Below are 15834 nucleotides of genomic sequence, written 5' to 3'. Positions count from 1 at the left end.
TGCGCTCGAAATCGACTGCACGCTCAAGGCCGCTTCCCCCACTGCCGCGCGGCTAGGGAGGAGTGGGGACGCGGCGCGGAGGAGTTGGGACACGGCGCGGTGGAGTTGGGACACGGCGCGGTGGAGTTGGGACACGGCGCGGTGGAGTTGGGACACGGCGCGGTGGAGTTGGGACACGGTGCGGGGGAGTGGGGATGCAGTTGGTGAGCGCTGTCCTTGAGAGTATAAACATATTTCTGCACTCGTTCAATCGAATGGATTCTTTCGCTTAATCCTTTTATAATTTCCGGTTAATCCGTTCTATGTTAAGATCGTGTTTAACGAAATTTGGAATTATTTTTGCGAATATAGGGTGGTGGAAATATTCGTGCTATACAATTTGTTGTCGTGTTGGAGGTGGATCGTCATAATTTTGTAATGCTATGAGACAGTTGGATATATATATGTATACTCCATTCAACGAGAATTGACAGGGAATATGAACAGCTGCACGTGAAGGACGCATGATTAGATCAGGGTTAAAATGTCAGACCTGTGTCCGAGCTGATCCAGGTGCGAGATCGAAAATTTTGAAGAAAATTTGGCTGGCTTTGTATGCAAGGGTCCCTATTCAGGATGTCTAAAAGTCGACCCTGAGCATCCACGTTCAGCAGTCACTTATCTGCGACCACAGCATCGATCACGTGACAGTTTGGTTTATATTTCCTGTTAACTCTCGTTGAACATAGTATAGATACGTTAGAGGATTCAGAGACACTGCATCCATAAAAATATTGCAACGAGAATGTACTGTTTGTGTGTGTATATATATATGCATGATCTAGCAAATGATGTGTAACTCAACCTAATGGGTCGCACAATTGCTATGTGGACCTATTAGGTTACTGTAGCACTGCAAATGATCATTGCCATGATGTTTTTGAGGCCCCTAGCGAGGGAATCACTGTATGTAAGAGATAGAAGGAAGAAAGGTGTATTTCCCGTGACACCTGCTACAGGAGATTAAGTCAGAAGATGTATCACTGCATCTTCTCCCGCAATGTTTGTGAACCACGTTCCATGGAAACGACTTTCCTCGTACTTGGGGTGTCAGGAAACGTGCAACACGTAGAGTGTACAAAATGTATTACAGAAACAAACAGGAACACCCAGTGTGCATTTTGTCTTAGTGTACGTTTGTTCAGAAGATATGTATAGTTTGTAGGGCCCTTGAGGGATTACTTTGGAGTAAATTTCTCTAACGATGAGTGGAAGAACTTATTTTCCAAATTCCAATTGTATTTTTTAATTTCTGTATAGCCTATATCGAACAAGACACACGTTAGAATTTCACTGCAGCCGTGATTCGTCATCCGAGACGCAACCCAGAGATTTAACTGCTTATCCCAATTAATAAATAAATAAATAAATATTTAAATTTTGAATCTCTTCTCTTCGAATAAGTAGGAATTAATTCAACGATAGTCTTAAAATTAGCTCAAAGACACTGACAGTGTCACATATGTCTGACATGTCCTTAGGACCTGGATCTTTATTTTCCCACTGCAAAACTAATCAAAATCCAGTGTAGCTCTGACCAATATACTTAAAATACATTATTTTACAGAAACCCCCAAAATAAGTCACAGACTGTACTAACTGCTACACCAGGTTCCTCACAAATAGCTGTCATCAACCCAACTCTCAGCTAACTCTCACCTAAGACAAGAATGAACCTCCTAACATTCTCACTTCTCAAGTAATACTTCATTTTACCTAAAAATAGTGTCCTTTTAGAAAAACTCACCAAAAACTAAAGGTGATAGAGCAATTTAGGTTACCTATCGAATATTACAGATTAAAATTCGCGTCTAACAGTGCAATAATATCGTAACCTCAAAATAGACCTAGAGTCGTTCAAATTTCCCGCTTCTTCTCAGCAATAACTCGTCAACGAGTTCGAAGATAGTAAAATCTTGAAAAGTGTCATAGTCAAGGACCTAACTTCACCTCGTTCATCTCGCAAGAGACCTCTCTTGCTCATGGACACCACTGACCCCGCTGAACCCAACGCGTCCTGACGGAACCTTTCAATTGCTCAGGTGCCCGCTGTTGTTGTCATTGAATAACACGTTCTCATAACGCGAGGTGAGCATCGTTCAACGTCTACTTTGGCCAGGGGGTTTTCTTGCGTCAGCTCAACCCGCCGCTCTTGCGGGGGTTGGCTCCGTTTAAGCGTTCAAATACAACGCGAAGTCAGTTTGGCCACGGAAGGCTGAAAACTTTCTCGAACAGCTTAATGAGCAACGCTTAGCTCGCAGAACAATCGGGCGGACCTGCAGCAATTAAGAGCTCCGTACAGGGGCTGAACCAGACGTAAATCAGCCACGGGAGAGAGAGAGAGTGGGGACTGATGGCTGGCAGGGTATGTTACTTGATGGTGTGCGAGTGACTATGTGTACATGTGGGCATGGCGAAGAAAGACAGAGTCTTCTAAGTTTGGTGAACGGAAACTCTAAAGTAACTCTATGGGTATATACATATATAGGGTGTTTTGTTCGTGTGAGTGCGATGGAGTCTCTCGCAAGGGATCGAAAGCACGAAAAAATGTTCTTGCAATGATCTGACATGAATATTGCGTGATACACAAAATACAGGTAACCTTTGTATAACGTGGACATCGATTCGGAAAAATATCGCGTCATACGAAACCTAACCTAAGTTACAATAGAGTTACGAAAGTGAGGTTATGTTCCACAAGCACGACTTAAAGATATTCACTCTTTATTTAGGCGTGGAAGAGTATATTTTTATTTATTTTGTAATAACTATATAATCATGCAGTACAAGCAACATTTGGGTAACGTGGACATCAGGATTCAAAAAATTTGAGGTTATGTTCCACAAACACGATTTAACAATATTATTTCTCTACTTAATTATGGAAGAATATATTTTTTCTTATTAATCAGGAAATTAAAAAATAATAAAACTAGAAACATAGGTATGTAATTATTATTACCTTCAAAAATAATATTCTTTGGATATCTATGTGGGTGGCAGAGTGTGTTTATAACTTGTATGTAAATAAGTGCAAGTAACATTTGTGTAACGTGGATATCGGGTTTCAAAAAATTTGAGGTTATGTTCTACAAACACGATTTAGAAATATTATTTCTCTACTTAATTATGGAAGAATATATTTTCGTATTAACCAGCAAATTGAAAAATAATAAAACTAGAAACATAGATATCTAATTATTATTATCTTCAAAGATAATATTCTTTAGATATCTATGGGGGTGACAGGGTGTGTTTGTAGCTTGCATGTAAATACATTTTCACAATATATTTTTATGGTAAATATTTAATACATATTTGTATTTGTGTATACGTTATACGAGGGTCACCTGTATATATTTTTTGGCAAATGGAGCGATGGTGGGGGGGGGGGGGTAGAGTATATATATATGTTCATGAACAACTTTTCCAAAAACATCTTTTTTTTTGTTATAATTTAGAAAAATTAGAAGCTCTATCCCTTGTGAGATATTTTACTGTACTGATTTGAGAGTGATTTGACACCTAGAGTATATTTAGAGGGGACGACCATCGCAAAACAGAGGGCATGGCACGACACTACGGGGTTGCGTGTAATAGTCTTGAATTGAGTTTTGTATACTCGCCTTTCGATCGGCATAACAGCGAGTCTGTGTGCAAAACAAGTGACAGAAATTCGTTAAATTAGTGCTGCGTGTTGGTCGTGTTGCTATTCGTGTGTAATTTTTAGAGAAATAAAAAGAGAAAAAAAATTGAAAAAAATGTACGAGTTACATGTTAATTAGGCGCGTATGCAGGGTTGAGTGTAATTTTTTGAGACTGATGATCTCTTGTGTAGATAAATATTCTTCTCTCCGAATAATTTAGAATTTGTTAGATTTCAAATATCCAAAGATCGAATATAATTAATTTCCAAATTATTTCGAAATTGACAATTTTCACTAACATATTATATTTTAAATATATAAAAATAATATTTATACGAATGATTAATTAATCGATGATTAATATTTTCTCCATTATTGGTCAAATTTGTTGAAATTCCTATGTTTTTGACGTACAAAAATAATATTCAAGATTGCCTGTCAAAAATTCGTATTAAAATTGGGAAAAAATTACACCGTACCCGTTATACTCTTCTTTCGAAATTATCCGCTAAAGGTGGCTCTGTTATTGTCGAAAAAAGCTCAAAAGCGTGAACTTCCCTTGCTCGTATATTCTCGTCTGGCTTGACAAACGTTTGTTCGCGCTGTCGCGATATTTTCCCCTTTCCTTTCTATTTTCGCGTTTCACGACGACATGGTTTGAATTATGGCGATCAAACTGCGTGCCACGTTTTCGCGGATCTATAGAATTTAATAAACCGACGACCCTTCGTTACATTTATCGAAGCTTCCACAGGACGACGTTAACGTTTGTTGCAGCTGACGTGATCCCTTTTATCTCTCTATAATTATCTCTCAGACACGAACAAGTACGTTTGCCGTTGCCTCGAATGAACAGTCGAAGAGACGCCATTTGTCAACCCTTTTTCAGCTGTATACCCCGTCGTCTCACAATTAACAGAATTAAATTCGGTGAATGAACAGAGCGAAGTTTCCAGAAATGCCCTGTTATGTCATTGTATCGGATTCAAAATAGCATCATTGCAACATCTGCAAAGTAGATTTGACTATACCAGTGATGGCGAAACTGTGACAGGCTGAGACATTTTGGATGGAAAATAAATTGCAAAATAACGATGCAATTATTAATCCTTTTTTAAATTATTATTTTCGTTACAGAGAAATAGCAATTCGAAGATTTTCTGCTGCAACGTCGAGGATATTTTTGAAACGGTAAATAAGGAATGGAGTATAAATTAAGACTTGAAATTATTTTGTTTCCACATTCAATGCAATCTTAGGTTATTTTAGATTTAATATGTTAATTAACATGGATTTTCCGAATTTGATTAAACGGTGACTTAGGCTTACCTCTGGAGTGCAAAGAGTTAATTGCGAATTATTGAGTTACCATATAGTAGAAATGTCATCAAAAATATATAGTAGCAATTAAAAGAAGATTTGAATAACTCCGAATATTTTTCGACTTTTCAAATAAAATAATAAATATAAAATATAAATTTATTTTACATCGTTTTAATATAAGTCGAATATATCAAAAATGTAGCTAATAGCGTGAAGTTATGGATATTTTTAGATATGACATAGCACTAGCTAAATTTTGACAGACCGAGCTCAAGAAGTTCGTCATCACTTGTCTATACTGTCTAATAATATTTTGGTAAAATAAGTAAAATGGAATCATCTCTAAATTTGGTTATAGTATTCTAGGGATGACTAAAAATAGGCGAGAACCATAAGAACATACAAGTATATATTAAAAATTATGTTCCCGCTGATAATCTTCTGTCAAATCATAGTAAATCTGTCACAGTAAATGAACAAATCGCAGAATTTTCAATCATCAAAAATTCCAAAAGATACATAATACGAACCATCAAAATCAAGAATTTCTTCATCAACCATCAAAAATTTTTAACCATCAAAAATTACAAAAGATACATAAATTGTAAAATAAAGATGCAATTATTAATTGCTAATTGTTGAGTTACCATATAGTAGAAATGTCATCAAAAACATACAGCAACAATTAAAAGAATATTTTTCGATTTTCCGAATGAAATAATAAATATAAAATACAAATTTATATTACATCGTTTTAATATAAATCGAATATATCCAAAATATACCTCTTTGTTTAATAGACATACAAATAGCGCGAAATTATGGATATTTTTAGATATGACATAGTACTAGATAAATTTTGACAGACCAAGTTCAAGAACTTCGTCATCACTGGTTTATAGTGTCTAATAATATTTCGATAAAATAAGTAAAATGGAATCATCTCTAAATTTGGTTATAGTACTCCAGGGCTGAGTAAAAATAGGCTAAACCCCAAGAAAAATAATTTTGTTCTCGCTCATAATTTTCTGTCAAATCATAGTAAATCTGTCATAGTAAACGACTAGATCCGGACTTGATGGCAGAATTTTTAACCATCAAAAATTCCAAAAGACACCCAGCTCAGACGAGAATACAGCGAGGTAGCATACATTCGAATGTATGTTCAGAAAATTAGGGAATGCTAAGCCTAAATCCTAGACCTGATAACACTCGTTCGACATACGTACTTCAATGAGTCGATCTCGCGGTCCTGTGGATCGAACCATTGTATGTTCGAGACCAGCTTCGTGTTTTCGACGATGGGTTTGCAGGTTAGGATGATGCTCTTCCCGATTGCCTTCGTCTGTATGTCCCCGCTCGGCAGGATTTCCAAGGATGGCTCGGCCGCGTAAGCTGTAAGCAAAATTCAGACGTGACCGCTCGTTATACGGACTAGGAATGGATCGTTAGCGTCAAGTTTCGCCCTCGGAAAGGCGCAACAGGGGTTGCAATAATTCTAAGATGGCGGGGATGACTTCACGCGACAGGGCGCTTTAATTGTTCACGGGTAAACGCGCGTAATTACGTAATAACGGAGAGATTGCGTTTCTGGTAACAGGCGGCCATTTTGGAAAAATGACAACACGGTATTTCTCAAAATTTTCCAAAATTCCGAATATTTTCGGGAGTCGTGTTCCCCTCCTTGTTCTGACAGTTCTGTGACCTCGCCCAATCCTAATATTCGGTCGACGATTAGGTGTAGAAACAGGCGGCCATTTTTGAAAAATGACAACGAGGTATTTCTCCAAATTTCCCGAATTTCCGAACATTTTCGGAAATCGTGTCCCCCTCCTTGTTCTGACAGTTTTGTAACTTCGCCCAATCTTAATATTCGGTCGACGATTAGATATAGAAACAGGCAGCCATTTTTGAAAAATGACAACGTGGTATTTCTCCAAATTTTCCGAATTTCCGAACATTTTCGGAAATCGTGTCCCCCTCCTTGTTCTGACAGTTCTGTGACCTCGCTCAATCCTAATATTCGGTCGACGATTAGGTGTAGAAACAGGCGGCCATTTTTGAAAAATGACAACGTGGTATTTCTCAAAATTTTCCGAAATTTCGATTATTTTCGGGGTTCCTGTTCAATCTTATCCTGGGAAAGTTTCGTGACCTCAACCAACCCTAATATTTCGGTTGACGATTAGATATAGAAGTAGGTGGCCATTTTTGTTGACATACTGACCCGATATTTCCTCAAATTTTCCGAAATCTGAGACATTTTCAAGAGTGTTAGATGTTTTCGGGGATGCTTGATCGCGAAAAAAAATTCTCGTTCCGTCTCGTTTTGAAAGTTCCCAACCTAACCTAACCTAACCTAATCTCAACTAAATACTGTCATCTTGATAATTAGCTGCATGATCAGGTCGCGTTTTCAATAAAAATTAGAGAACTATCATAATATAGATTTAGATTCTTAAAACAGTTACTCATTACAACTAATATCCGCATGCTGGGTTGGCCAGCCAGTGAGTAGTACCGATTTTCTCCGGCAGATGGCGCAGCGTTGTTACGCACTACAAAGCCTCTGCGAGTGGAATTAATTTAATATTCGTTCATAATAGTGTCTGACTTTTCATTGTTTAATCCTAATATTCGGTCGACGATTAGGTGTAGAAACAGGCGGCCATTTTTGAAAAATGACAACGAGGTATTTCTCCAAATTTCCCGAATTTCCGAACATTTTCGGAAATCGTGTCCCCCTCCTTGTTCTGACAGTTTTGTAACTTCGCCCAATCTTAATATTCGGTCGACGATTAGATATAGAAACAGGCAGCCATTTTTGAAAAATGACAACGTGGTATTTCTCCAAATTTTCCGAATTTCCGAACATTTTCGGAAATCGTGTCCCCCTCCTTGTTCTGACAGTTCTGTGACCTCGCCCAATCCTAATATTCGGTCGACGATTAGGTGTAGAAACAGGCGGCCATTTTTGAAAAATGACAACGTGGTATTTCTCAAAATTTTCCGAAATTTCGATTATTTTCGGGGTTCCTGTTCAATCTTATCCTGGGAAAGTTTCGTGACCTCAACCAACCCTAATATTTCGGTTGACGATTAGATATAGAAGTAGGTGGCCATTTTTGTTGACATACTGACCCGATATTTCCTCAAATTTTCCGAAATCTGAGACATTTTCAAGAGTGTTAGATGTTTTCGGGGATGCTTGATCGCGAAAAAAAATTCTCGTTCCGTCTCGTTTTGAAAGTTCCCAACCTAACCTAACCTAACCTAATCTCAACTAAATACTGTCATCTTGATAATTAGCTGCATGATCAGGTCGCGTTTTCAATAAAAATTAGAGAACTATCATAATATAGATTTAGATTCTTAAAACAGTTACTCATTACAACTAATATCCGCATGCTGGGTTGACCAGCCAGTGAGTAGTACCGATTCTCTCCGGCAGATGGCGCAGCGTTGTTACGCACTACAAAGCCTCTGCGAGCGGAATTAATTTAATATTCGTTCATAATAGTGTCTGACTTTTCATTGTCGTTACAAATGATTCTAAATGCAGTAGTATGACACACACACATCACTGAAATATACACCGTGTGACAAAAGTTGCGAGACGAAATAGAAAGCAGAATCTAACATGATTTTTTCAGGTAATTTTTTATTTTTCACGCGATTCGAATTCTTTTCATACCCCATTTCTCGCATAGGGTATATAATCTTCGCATATATCGAATTATAGAACGTACTATCTTATCTTAATCTTCCTCGACGTATCTATACCCCCCTGTCTGATCTATCTCGCAACTCCGTTCTACCAAAACCGAATTACAAATAAAACCCGTAGACCACGCGGTCTTAGCAGCAATAATGGGTAGGAGAAGCAATTTCCAGGGCTGATTTCGTTCATGAAAATAAAGAAACGAGCGGAGAACGAGATACTCGGTGACCGAGAAAAGTGCAATTTCCTCGTAAGGGGACTTTAGGAAAATCGTTTCGTGCCGGTGCAACGAGGAATATCCGTTCCTCCTGAATTTATCATGGCGACACGACGCGTGCTGCGTCGCCTTTAGGAATACGGGACATTCGTTGAAACATATTGCGGCGACTTCTGGCGTATCTTGGAGCGAAGGAAGGAAGGCGCGGGGGGTCGGGAACGGGTAAAAAGTGGTGCAAATTGACACGGAAAAATGTGCGCAAACAGAGAGAATAACGGGAACGGGAACAAAGAGCAGTCACACGGGGGTGGAAAAAATTGTCTGTGGTTTACGACTCTTTTTCAGGACACCGTACACGGTGTACACGCTGGGGAAAATGTCATCTATCAAGTCTGGCCTCCGTGATAGCATTTGACGTCGCGACACGATGTTTGCCTATTCGACAAGAGAGAATGGATGCTTACAAAGTAATTTCGTCATTTCGCAACGCTTTTGACGTTTCTCTACAAAAATATAATCCTAGTATGATGCCGTTTGATAAAAGGATAATTCCATTACCTCACGACCCTGTTGAAAATATTTTTAACCTTTTGCACTCGAGAGGTAAGATTCAGTCACCATTTCATAAAATTTGAAATATCGATATTAATTAATATATCAAATTTAATGTAACGTATGCGAGGTATTGAAGTCAAATAATTCTTTATTTACTGCTCAAAAAAGTATCGTCAGTTTTTTAGTAGAGAATCTTTGAATTTCGAGTGCAAAGGATTAACGGGCAATTTTCGTTTACAGATTTAAATTGGACACCCTGTACGACTAAATTAAAAATACAAATAAAAACGTTTCATTATCTATTTTGCATAACATTAGTTTATAATGAGATAAAATAAAATTATTTTTAGATGGAATTCGTAGGTTTAAAAATTTTTTAATGAGACATTAGGTATGATTTAGGCTACTTTCATATTGTAATCTAAACAGTGAATTAGGACCCCAAAAAGGGGTGCAGAATGATTTCTAAGTTTACAATTATTAGTTTCTAGGTTTGTTTATTCTGCTATAGTTATTTCAGTCATTATTATATTAATTAATGGAGGTAATTAAATATTAAATTATAATTATATTTTTTTGTTCTATATAGGAAGGGGTTGAAGACTATTTAATGATAATAGTAAAGGGTTGTGACTTATTTTCCATTTTGGCGTATGTTATACTAGAAAATAAAAATTATACAAACATCCTAATTTACCTAACTTCCATCAGCAAGTGTATCCATAACAGTGACACATTATAGCACATGCTATTTATACCAATACACGCAGTAGCTAGTATACACCGAGTACAAATGATACACAGTATACATACACCTATAGCACTGTCGTCATAGTGATAAAACATCGTCTATTTAATTATTATAGTAAAGGGTTGTGACATATTTATTCACGTATAGTATTTTCCATTCCAGTATATGTTATTCTAGAAAATAAAAATTATACAAACATCCTAATTTACCTAACTTCCACCAGCAAGTGTATCCATAACAGTGACACATTATAGCACATGCTATTTATACCAATACACGCAGTAGCTAGTATACACCGAGTACAAATGATACACAGTATACATACACCTATAGCACCGTCGTCATAGTGAAGAAACATCGTCTATTTATTATTTCAAGAGGCAAAGAAAGTACAAGGAAGTAAATCGAGGGAACAATGACAGAGAAAGTACTATACTCGTATAGACAGAAGGGTAAGGAGAGTTACGTGAATAGGGGTTGAAGAAAATCGTCCCTGACTCACGTCTCGGTTCCACGAGATCATACAGCACTGTCATGCCGTATTATAGTGAGTCATAAGTGCCTGCATGTCGCGAATCCCCTAATCGCAACGATTCCAGCTATTCGCAGCACGGCACCAGCCTCGACGAGTTACTCGAACGAGACAAGGCACGTTTACAAGGTTCCAGGAATTTAGAAAAGGAACCAGAACTCGCTTGCCTGTGCGCACGTGTCTTCATTTAAACTTGCCATCCCCTTTGACTGCTCTCAAAGAACGGTAAATTATGGCTTCATATTTAAATGAAGTTGAACGTCTGCGAAGTTCCTTCGAAGGTAATATACGGGAGACAATTACCAGGGTTGTTAGACGTGCAAAAGTTGGCAAGAATTTTTGTTCCGAACAAGTGTGCTTATATATAAACGAGATATTTCCGAGGGTAGATAGTCGAGAATTTATCGAGGTGTAGATAAGATAATAATTTAATTCCATTACCAATGTTTATATATATATAAATTAATAATGAAATAATTTAGATAACAATTTAATTCTATTACCAATGTTTGTATATATATATTACTAATGAAATGATGAAAAGAAGGAAAAATTGTTTCATTTTTTCCGACACCCTTTATCTATTTCAAATTTCGAGAAACTTCAATTCAAAACCAATCCTCTGAATTATTAACCCTTTGCACTCGACGATTTTTTGGTTAAACAAGAGTAGGAGTTTAAAGATTTTCTGCTATAAAGCTGATGATATCTTTTCGAGCAGGAAATAAGAAATCGTATAATAATTAACACGTAGAATTATTATTACGATTTCGATACCTCGCACACCGTTACATTATCTCAAATTTATCACACCAATTAATATCGATCTTCGAAATTTCATCAAATGGCGAACGAATGAAAAGCACTCCTCGAGTCCAAAGGGTTAATGGCTGTCTTAAATTTCCTAAGTTTCTCAACTCTTTCGAAATTTTTATTATAACACTCGCAATCCTTAGCGAATTTTCCATTTCAAACCTCATCCCCGAATTTAATTTAATAAAATTTAAGAAATATCGGACAACATCCCCCTCCACGATCAACAACCGATGACTCAACCTAACCTCCTCGCGTCCAATTTGCAAATCGAAACCTCTCTGCACCCGAACGATATAAATCTGTCAGGAACTTGGTAAGACGCTGAAATCGTATGATAATTAACACGTAGAATTATTCGGTTTCGACTGATTTCGATACCTCGCACACCGTTACATTATCTAAAGTCTGACATATTAATCAACCCTTTGACTGCCACGCCGAAATCACATGTCTCCCTCAGGACGCCTCATGAGATGCACCGCTAGATGCAAGATTTGTTCTAATATTTTTGTGACGTTCCAATAAAAATTTTAATTGTTCAATGGGGCACTTTTTATTTCAAAGTATCTTCTAATTAGCGGTTATATTCAAAATACGCTAACTGTCAATTTTCATTCAATGTTGTTCAATGCAGTTCAAGCGCTCCGGTCACCAATGACCACGGTGGCGTCACAGGAGAAACCGTGGCCGGTCATATATGACCTACGTGGCAGTCAAAGTGTTAATATCGATCTTCGAAATTTTATTAAATGGCGACTGAAGGGCGCAAAGGTTTAAATAAAGTATACCGATTTGAAGTATTCCTAATTCCCTTTTATAAGACACCGATATCGTGTCAGTAGTTTTGCTGTATATCAGACAAGAGTATATTTGATACAAAAGGTTGTCAATAGAACGTTCATTGTAAGGCCCCTAAGGCCAGGATCTCTATGTCTAACCATTACCACATGGCGAAACCTGGTAATTAATATCGTTTTTCAAAAAATAATTTATGAATTTTTATCATTTCATTTTGAACTGTAATTATTTTCAATAATTAGTTAAGAAATTTAATCATTTATTTGTTGCTCAATTGTTAATTTTATATTTGATCGTTGGAAAATATGAAAATGGAAATTTTCATTAAATTTTTATTTTAGAGGTACTTCAAAAACTATCATGGAACCATAATTTAAGTCACGTGATCGAAAATAAACCCCCTTATTTGACATATTAATGAACATCGATCTTGGAAATTTTATCAAATGGTGACTGAAGGGTTAACTGTAAGTCGAGACGCGAAAGATTTGTGGTTTATCTGGTTTGTGTAAAATACCCTGGTTATTGACTTAGAATTTACGAAACTATTATCTCCAAATTAATTCCATCCTACCTTCGTGTATAATTCATGAGCCACCCTTCAACCATTAGCGAAATACCAATGATCCCTATATTCCGCATCTCCAAATTCCATCATTTAAAGAGACGTCTCTATGAAGTCTGTGAAGCCACTGATAGTGGTTAACATTAAATTAGACGTGCGTTAAAATTCCTATTTCATGGCAAATGTTATTATAAAAATATGACTCGAAGATTCGCATGAAAGAAAAATCCTATATAAATCAGTTCGATTATAATATACTTTTAAAAAATAGCACATGCGAAATATTAGAAAAATAGCTAATTAAAATTAAAATATTCCTTGGTATATGCTGTAACAATAAATTAAAATTATCAAACGTTATTAAAACGATATTACAACGAAATAGGTTTCTCATAGAACAGCACGCGCAAAATGGCACCATGAGTGAAATCGCACTGAATAAAATGGCACCTCGTGCTTGGACTAAAATGACACCTCGAATAAGATCACACTTGGAATAAAATGGCACCCGGAAGAAAATGGGTACTTGGACCAAAATGGCACCTCGTCTGAAATGTCACTTCGAATAAAATGGTACTTCGATTGAAATGGCAGCAGGACTAAAAAATGGCTCCTGGAATAAAATGGCACCATGAGAGAAAACTAATACCACTAACCACTATTCGTGTATCGATCACTAAAAATTTCTCTAATCCAACAGTGACTCTGCTAACCCTGACTAGTTCCCACATGATAAGTATATGCAACTGCTACCGTCTGTGTGTCCAAAAGCACAAGACGTCTGCACTGCATGAAAGCCCACCTGTCTATACACCATTCCGCGAAAGCAGATTACTCGATCATAATCAAACCAATCAGCCTCTCCTCCTCCCGTCAGATCCACGGCCCGACAGATCGTTAGCGCGCGTGATCGCAACGAATACCACGGTCGATCCGAGCTTCTTACCCGAGTGGTTAATGGCGCGGGGTGGCGGCGTGGCCCTGAGGACGTACACGCAAAGCACGGAAATGCAGATCGACGTCTCGGCGGCGCTCATCCTCGCAAGGCGGCGGATGCCACGAGTGCTTTTACGACGACATACGTGCGTCAACTATGACGCCGGAATGCGGCTGGGTTATGCCGGCGTGACACGCAACGAGCCTCGGGTGCCCCGCCGGTACGCACAACAGGAAGCCAGAATTAAGCTAATTAATCGTGACGAGCGAAAGTACGGAATTGGCCTAACTAGGAAACGTTGCAACCGCGTGTGCTCCCAGCCGCTCGCAGCCTCTCTGTGTCTATAGAAGGATCGCGAATAATCTGTCCGTGGATCTCGCGTGGTTCCATCTGCGAATTCGCCGCAGTCTTCAAATTTACCTTGGAAAATGGCGGACGTCGCATACCCAGCTTCGCGCGAGGTTTCCTGTCCTACCTGGCTGTTGCAGCTGGATTAAGGTGGACCTTAGGATCGTTGTTTGCCTTGGTAATTGAAATTACCGGTAATGCGATCAGGTGGCGGGATAACTGGTTCTAGGAGGCACGTTGATCAGCGACCAATTTCGGGTTAATAGCCACGGGTCCTAATGTCGATTAGAGTATGCAGAGGAATGTACAGGAGGAGCTGTACTTGGCGTTTTCAGCAGGTGCAACGATAAGGCTAATCGGCCTCCGTTTTGAGAACAGCTGCCACGATGGCGCGGAGGGGGTGATAGTGCAGGTCTGCATGAGGGAATGAAAGACTCGAGTGTTAAGGAAAGATAATGGAAGTCTAGTCTTGTTGCACGTGGAATTGGTATCTGATGAAAATTTTGGGATTCGAACACTTGGGATTCGAAGTCTTGGGATGATTTAACCCCATATGGATACTATTATTATACCCCAGGCAGCGAATTTTTGAAATTACATTTATTAGTGAAATTTTGTTCTGGAAAATGGAACTCTCGTTTCTATATTTTATTCTATATTTTATATTTTATATTTTATATATTTCCATATTTTATATTTTATATATTTCTATATTTTATATTTTATATATTTCTATATTTTATATTTTATATATTTCTATATTCTATATTTTATATTTTTTGAAGTTAGGCATGTATTAGTTAATTATTAATTACTTAATTACTTATTGAGAAATTCATTCGATCCGGATATTGCGTATTCGAAATTTAAAAAGAGTAGAGTAGAGATCTTGAAAAAATATTTGACAGCTTTTTATTAGTTTTTTGTATCAATAATCATCCATATTTAGAGGTGCAAATAGTTTCCAAAAATTGGAGGTGGAAGCTTTTTTATTAATAAAATTATATCATATTTAAAAATTGTTAAATACACTGAAAAATGGAACTATCTCGATTCTATATATTTCCCATTTTTGAATTTAATTAATTTCATCCGGATATTGCGTGTTCGAAATTTATGAAGAGTATAGTAGAGATCCTGAAGAAATATTTGACACCTTTTTCCCAGTTTTTTTGTATCAATAATTATGCATAATTAAAAGTGCAAATAGTATCCAAAATTGGAGATGAAAGCTCTTTTATTAATAAAATTGTATCATATTTAAAAATTTCTAAATGCACTGAAAAATGCAACTATCTCGATTCTATATATTTCCCATTTCTGAATTTGATTAAGTTCATCCGGATATTGCGTGTTCGAAATTTATGAAAAGTATAGTGGAGATCCTGAAGAAATATTTAACACCTTTTTTCCAGTCTTTTGTACCAATAATTATTCATAATTAAAGGTGTAAATAGCTTCCAAAATTGAAGATGGAAGCTTTTGTATTAACCCTTTGCACTCGAGAGGCGACTCTCGGCCGCCATTTAATCAGATTCTAAAGATCGATGTTAATTAATATATCAAATTTAAAATTGCCCAACGA

At 37.3% G+C, this 15834-nt stretch overlaps 1 protein-coding gene across 2 annotated transcripts in view; it reads right to left on the bottom strand.

Moving 5' to 3' along the window:
- The window catches only part of Fas2 (neural cell adhesion molecule fasciclin 2), a 48399-nt gene extending 34349 nt beyond the window's left edge, over positions 1-14050 (bottom strand). For both annotated transcript variants that reach the window (XM_017908064.1, XM_017908065.1), the window contains exons 1-2: positions 13911-14050; positions 6239-6404 (exon numbers count right to left, since the gene is read on the bottom strand). In XM_017908064.1, the coding sequence (XP_017763553.1) occupies positions 6239-6404; positions 13911-14001 (257 nt within the window). In that variant the 5' untranslated portion in view covers positions 14002-14050. The remainder of the gene's footprint in view (positions 1-6238; positions 6405-13910) is intronic.
- Between the last annotated feature and the right edge of the window lie 1784 nt (positions 14051-15834).

The sequence above is a fragment of the Eufriesea mexicana genome, unplaced genomic scaffold (genome assembly GCF_001483705.2).
Source record: "Eufriesea mexicana isolate 0111107269 unplaced genomic scaffold, ASM148370v2 scaffold9585, whole genome shotgun sequence".
NCBI classification, from domain to species: domain Eukaryota; kingdom Metazoa; phylum Arthropoda; class Insecta; order Hymenoptera; family Apidae; genus Eufriesea; species Eufriesea mexicana.
Note: the sequence above shows the minus strand (reverse complement) of the source record. Positions and strands in the feature narration are given on the sequence as shown.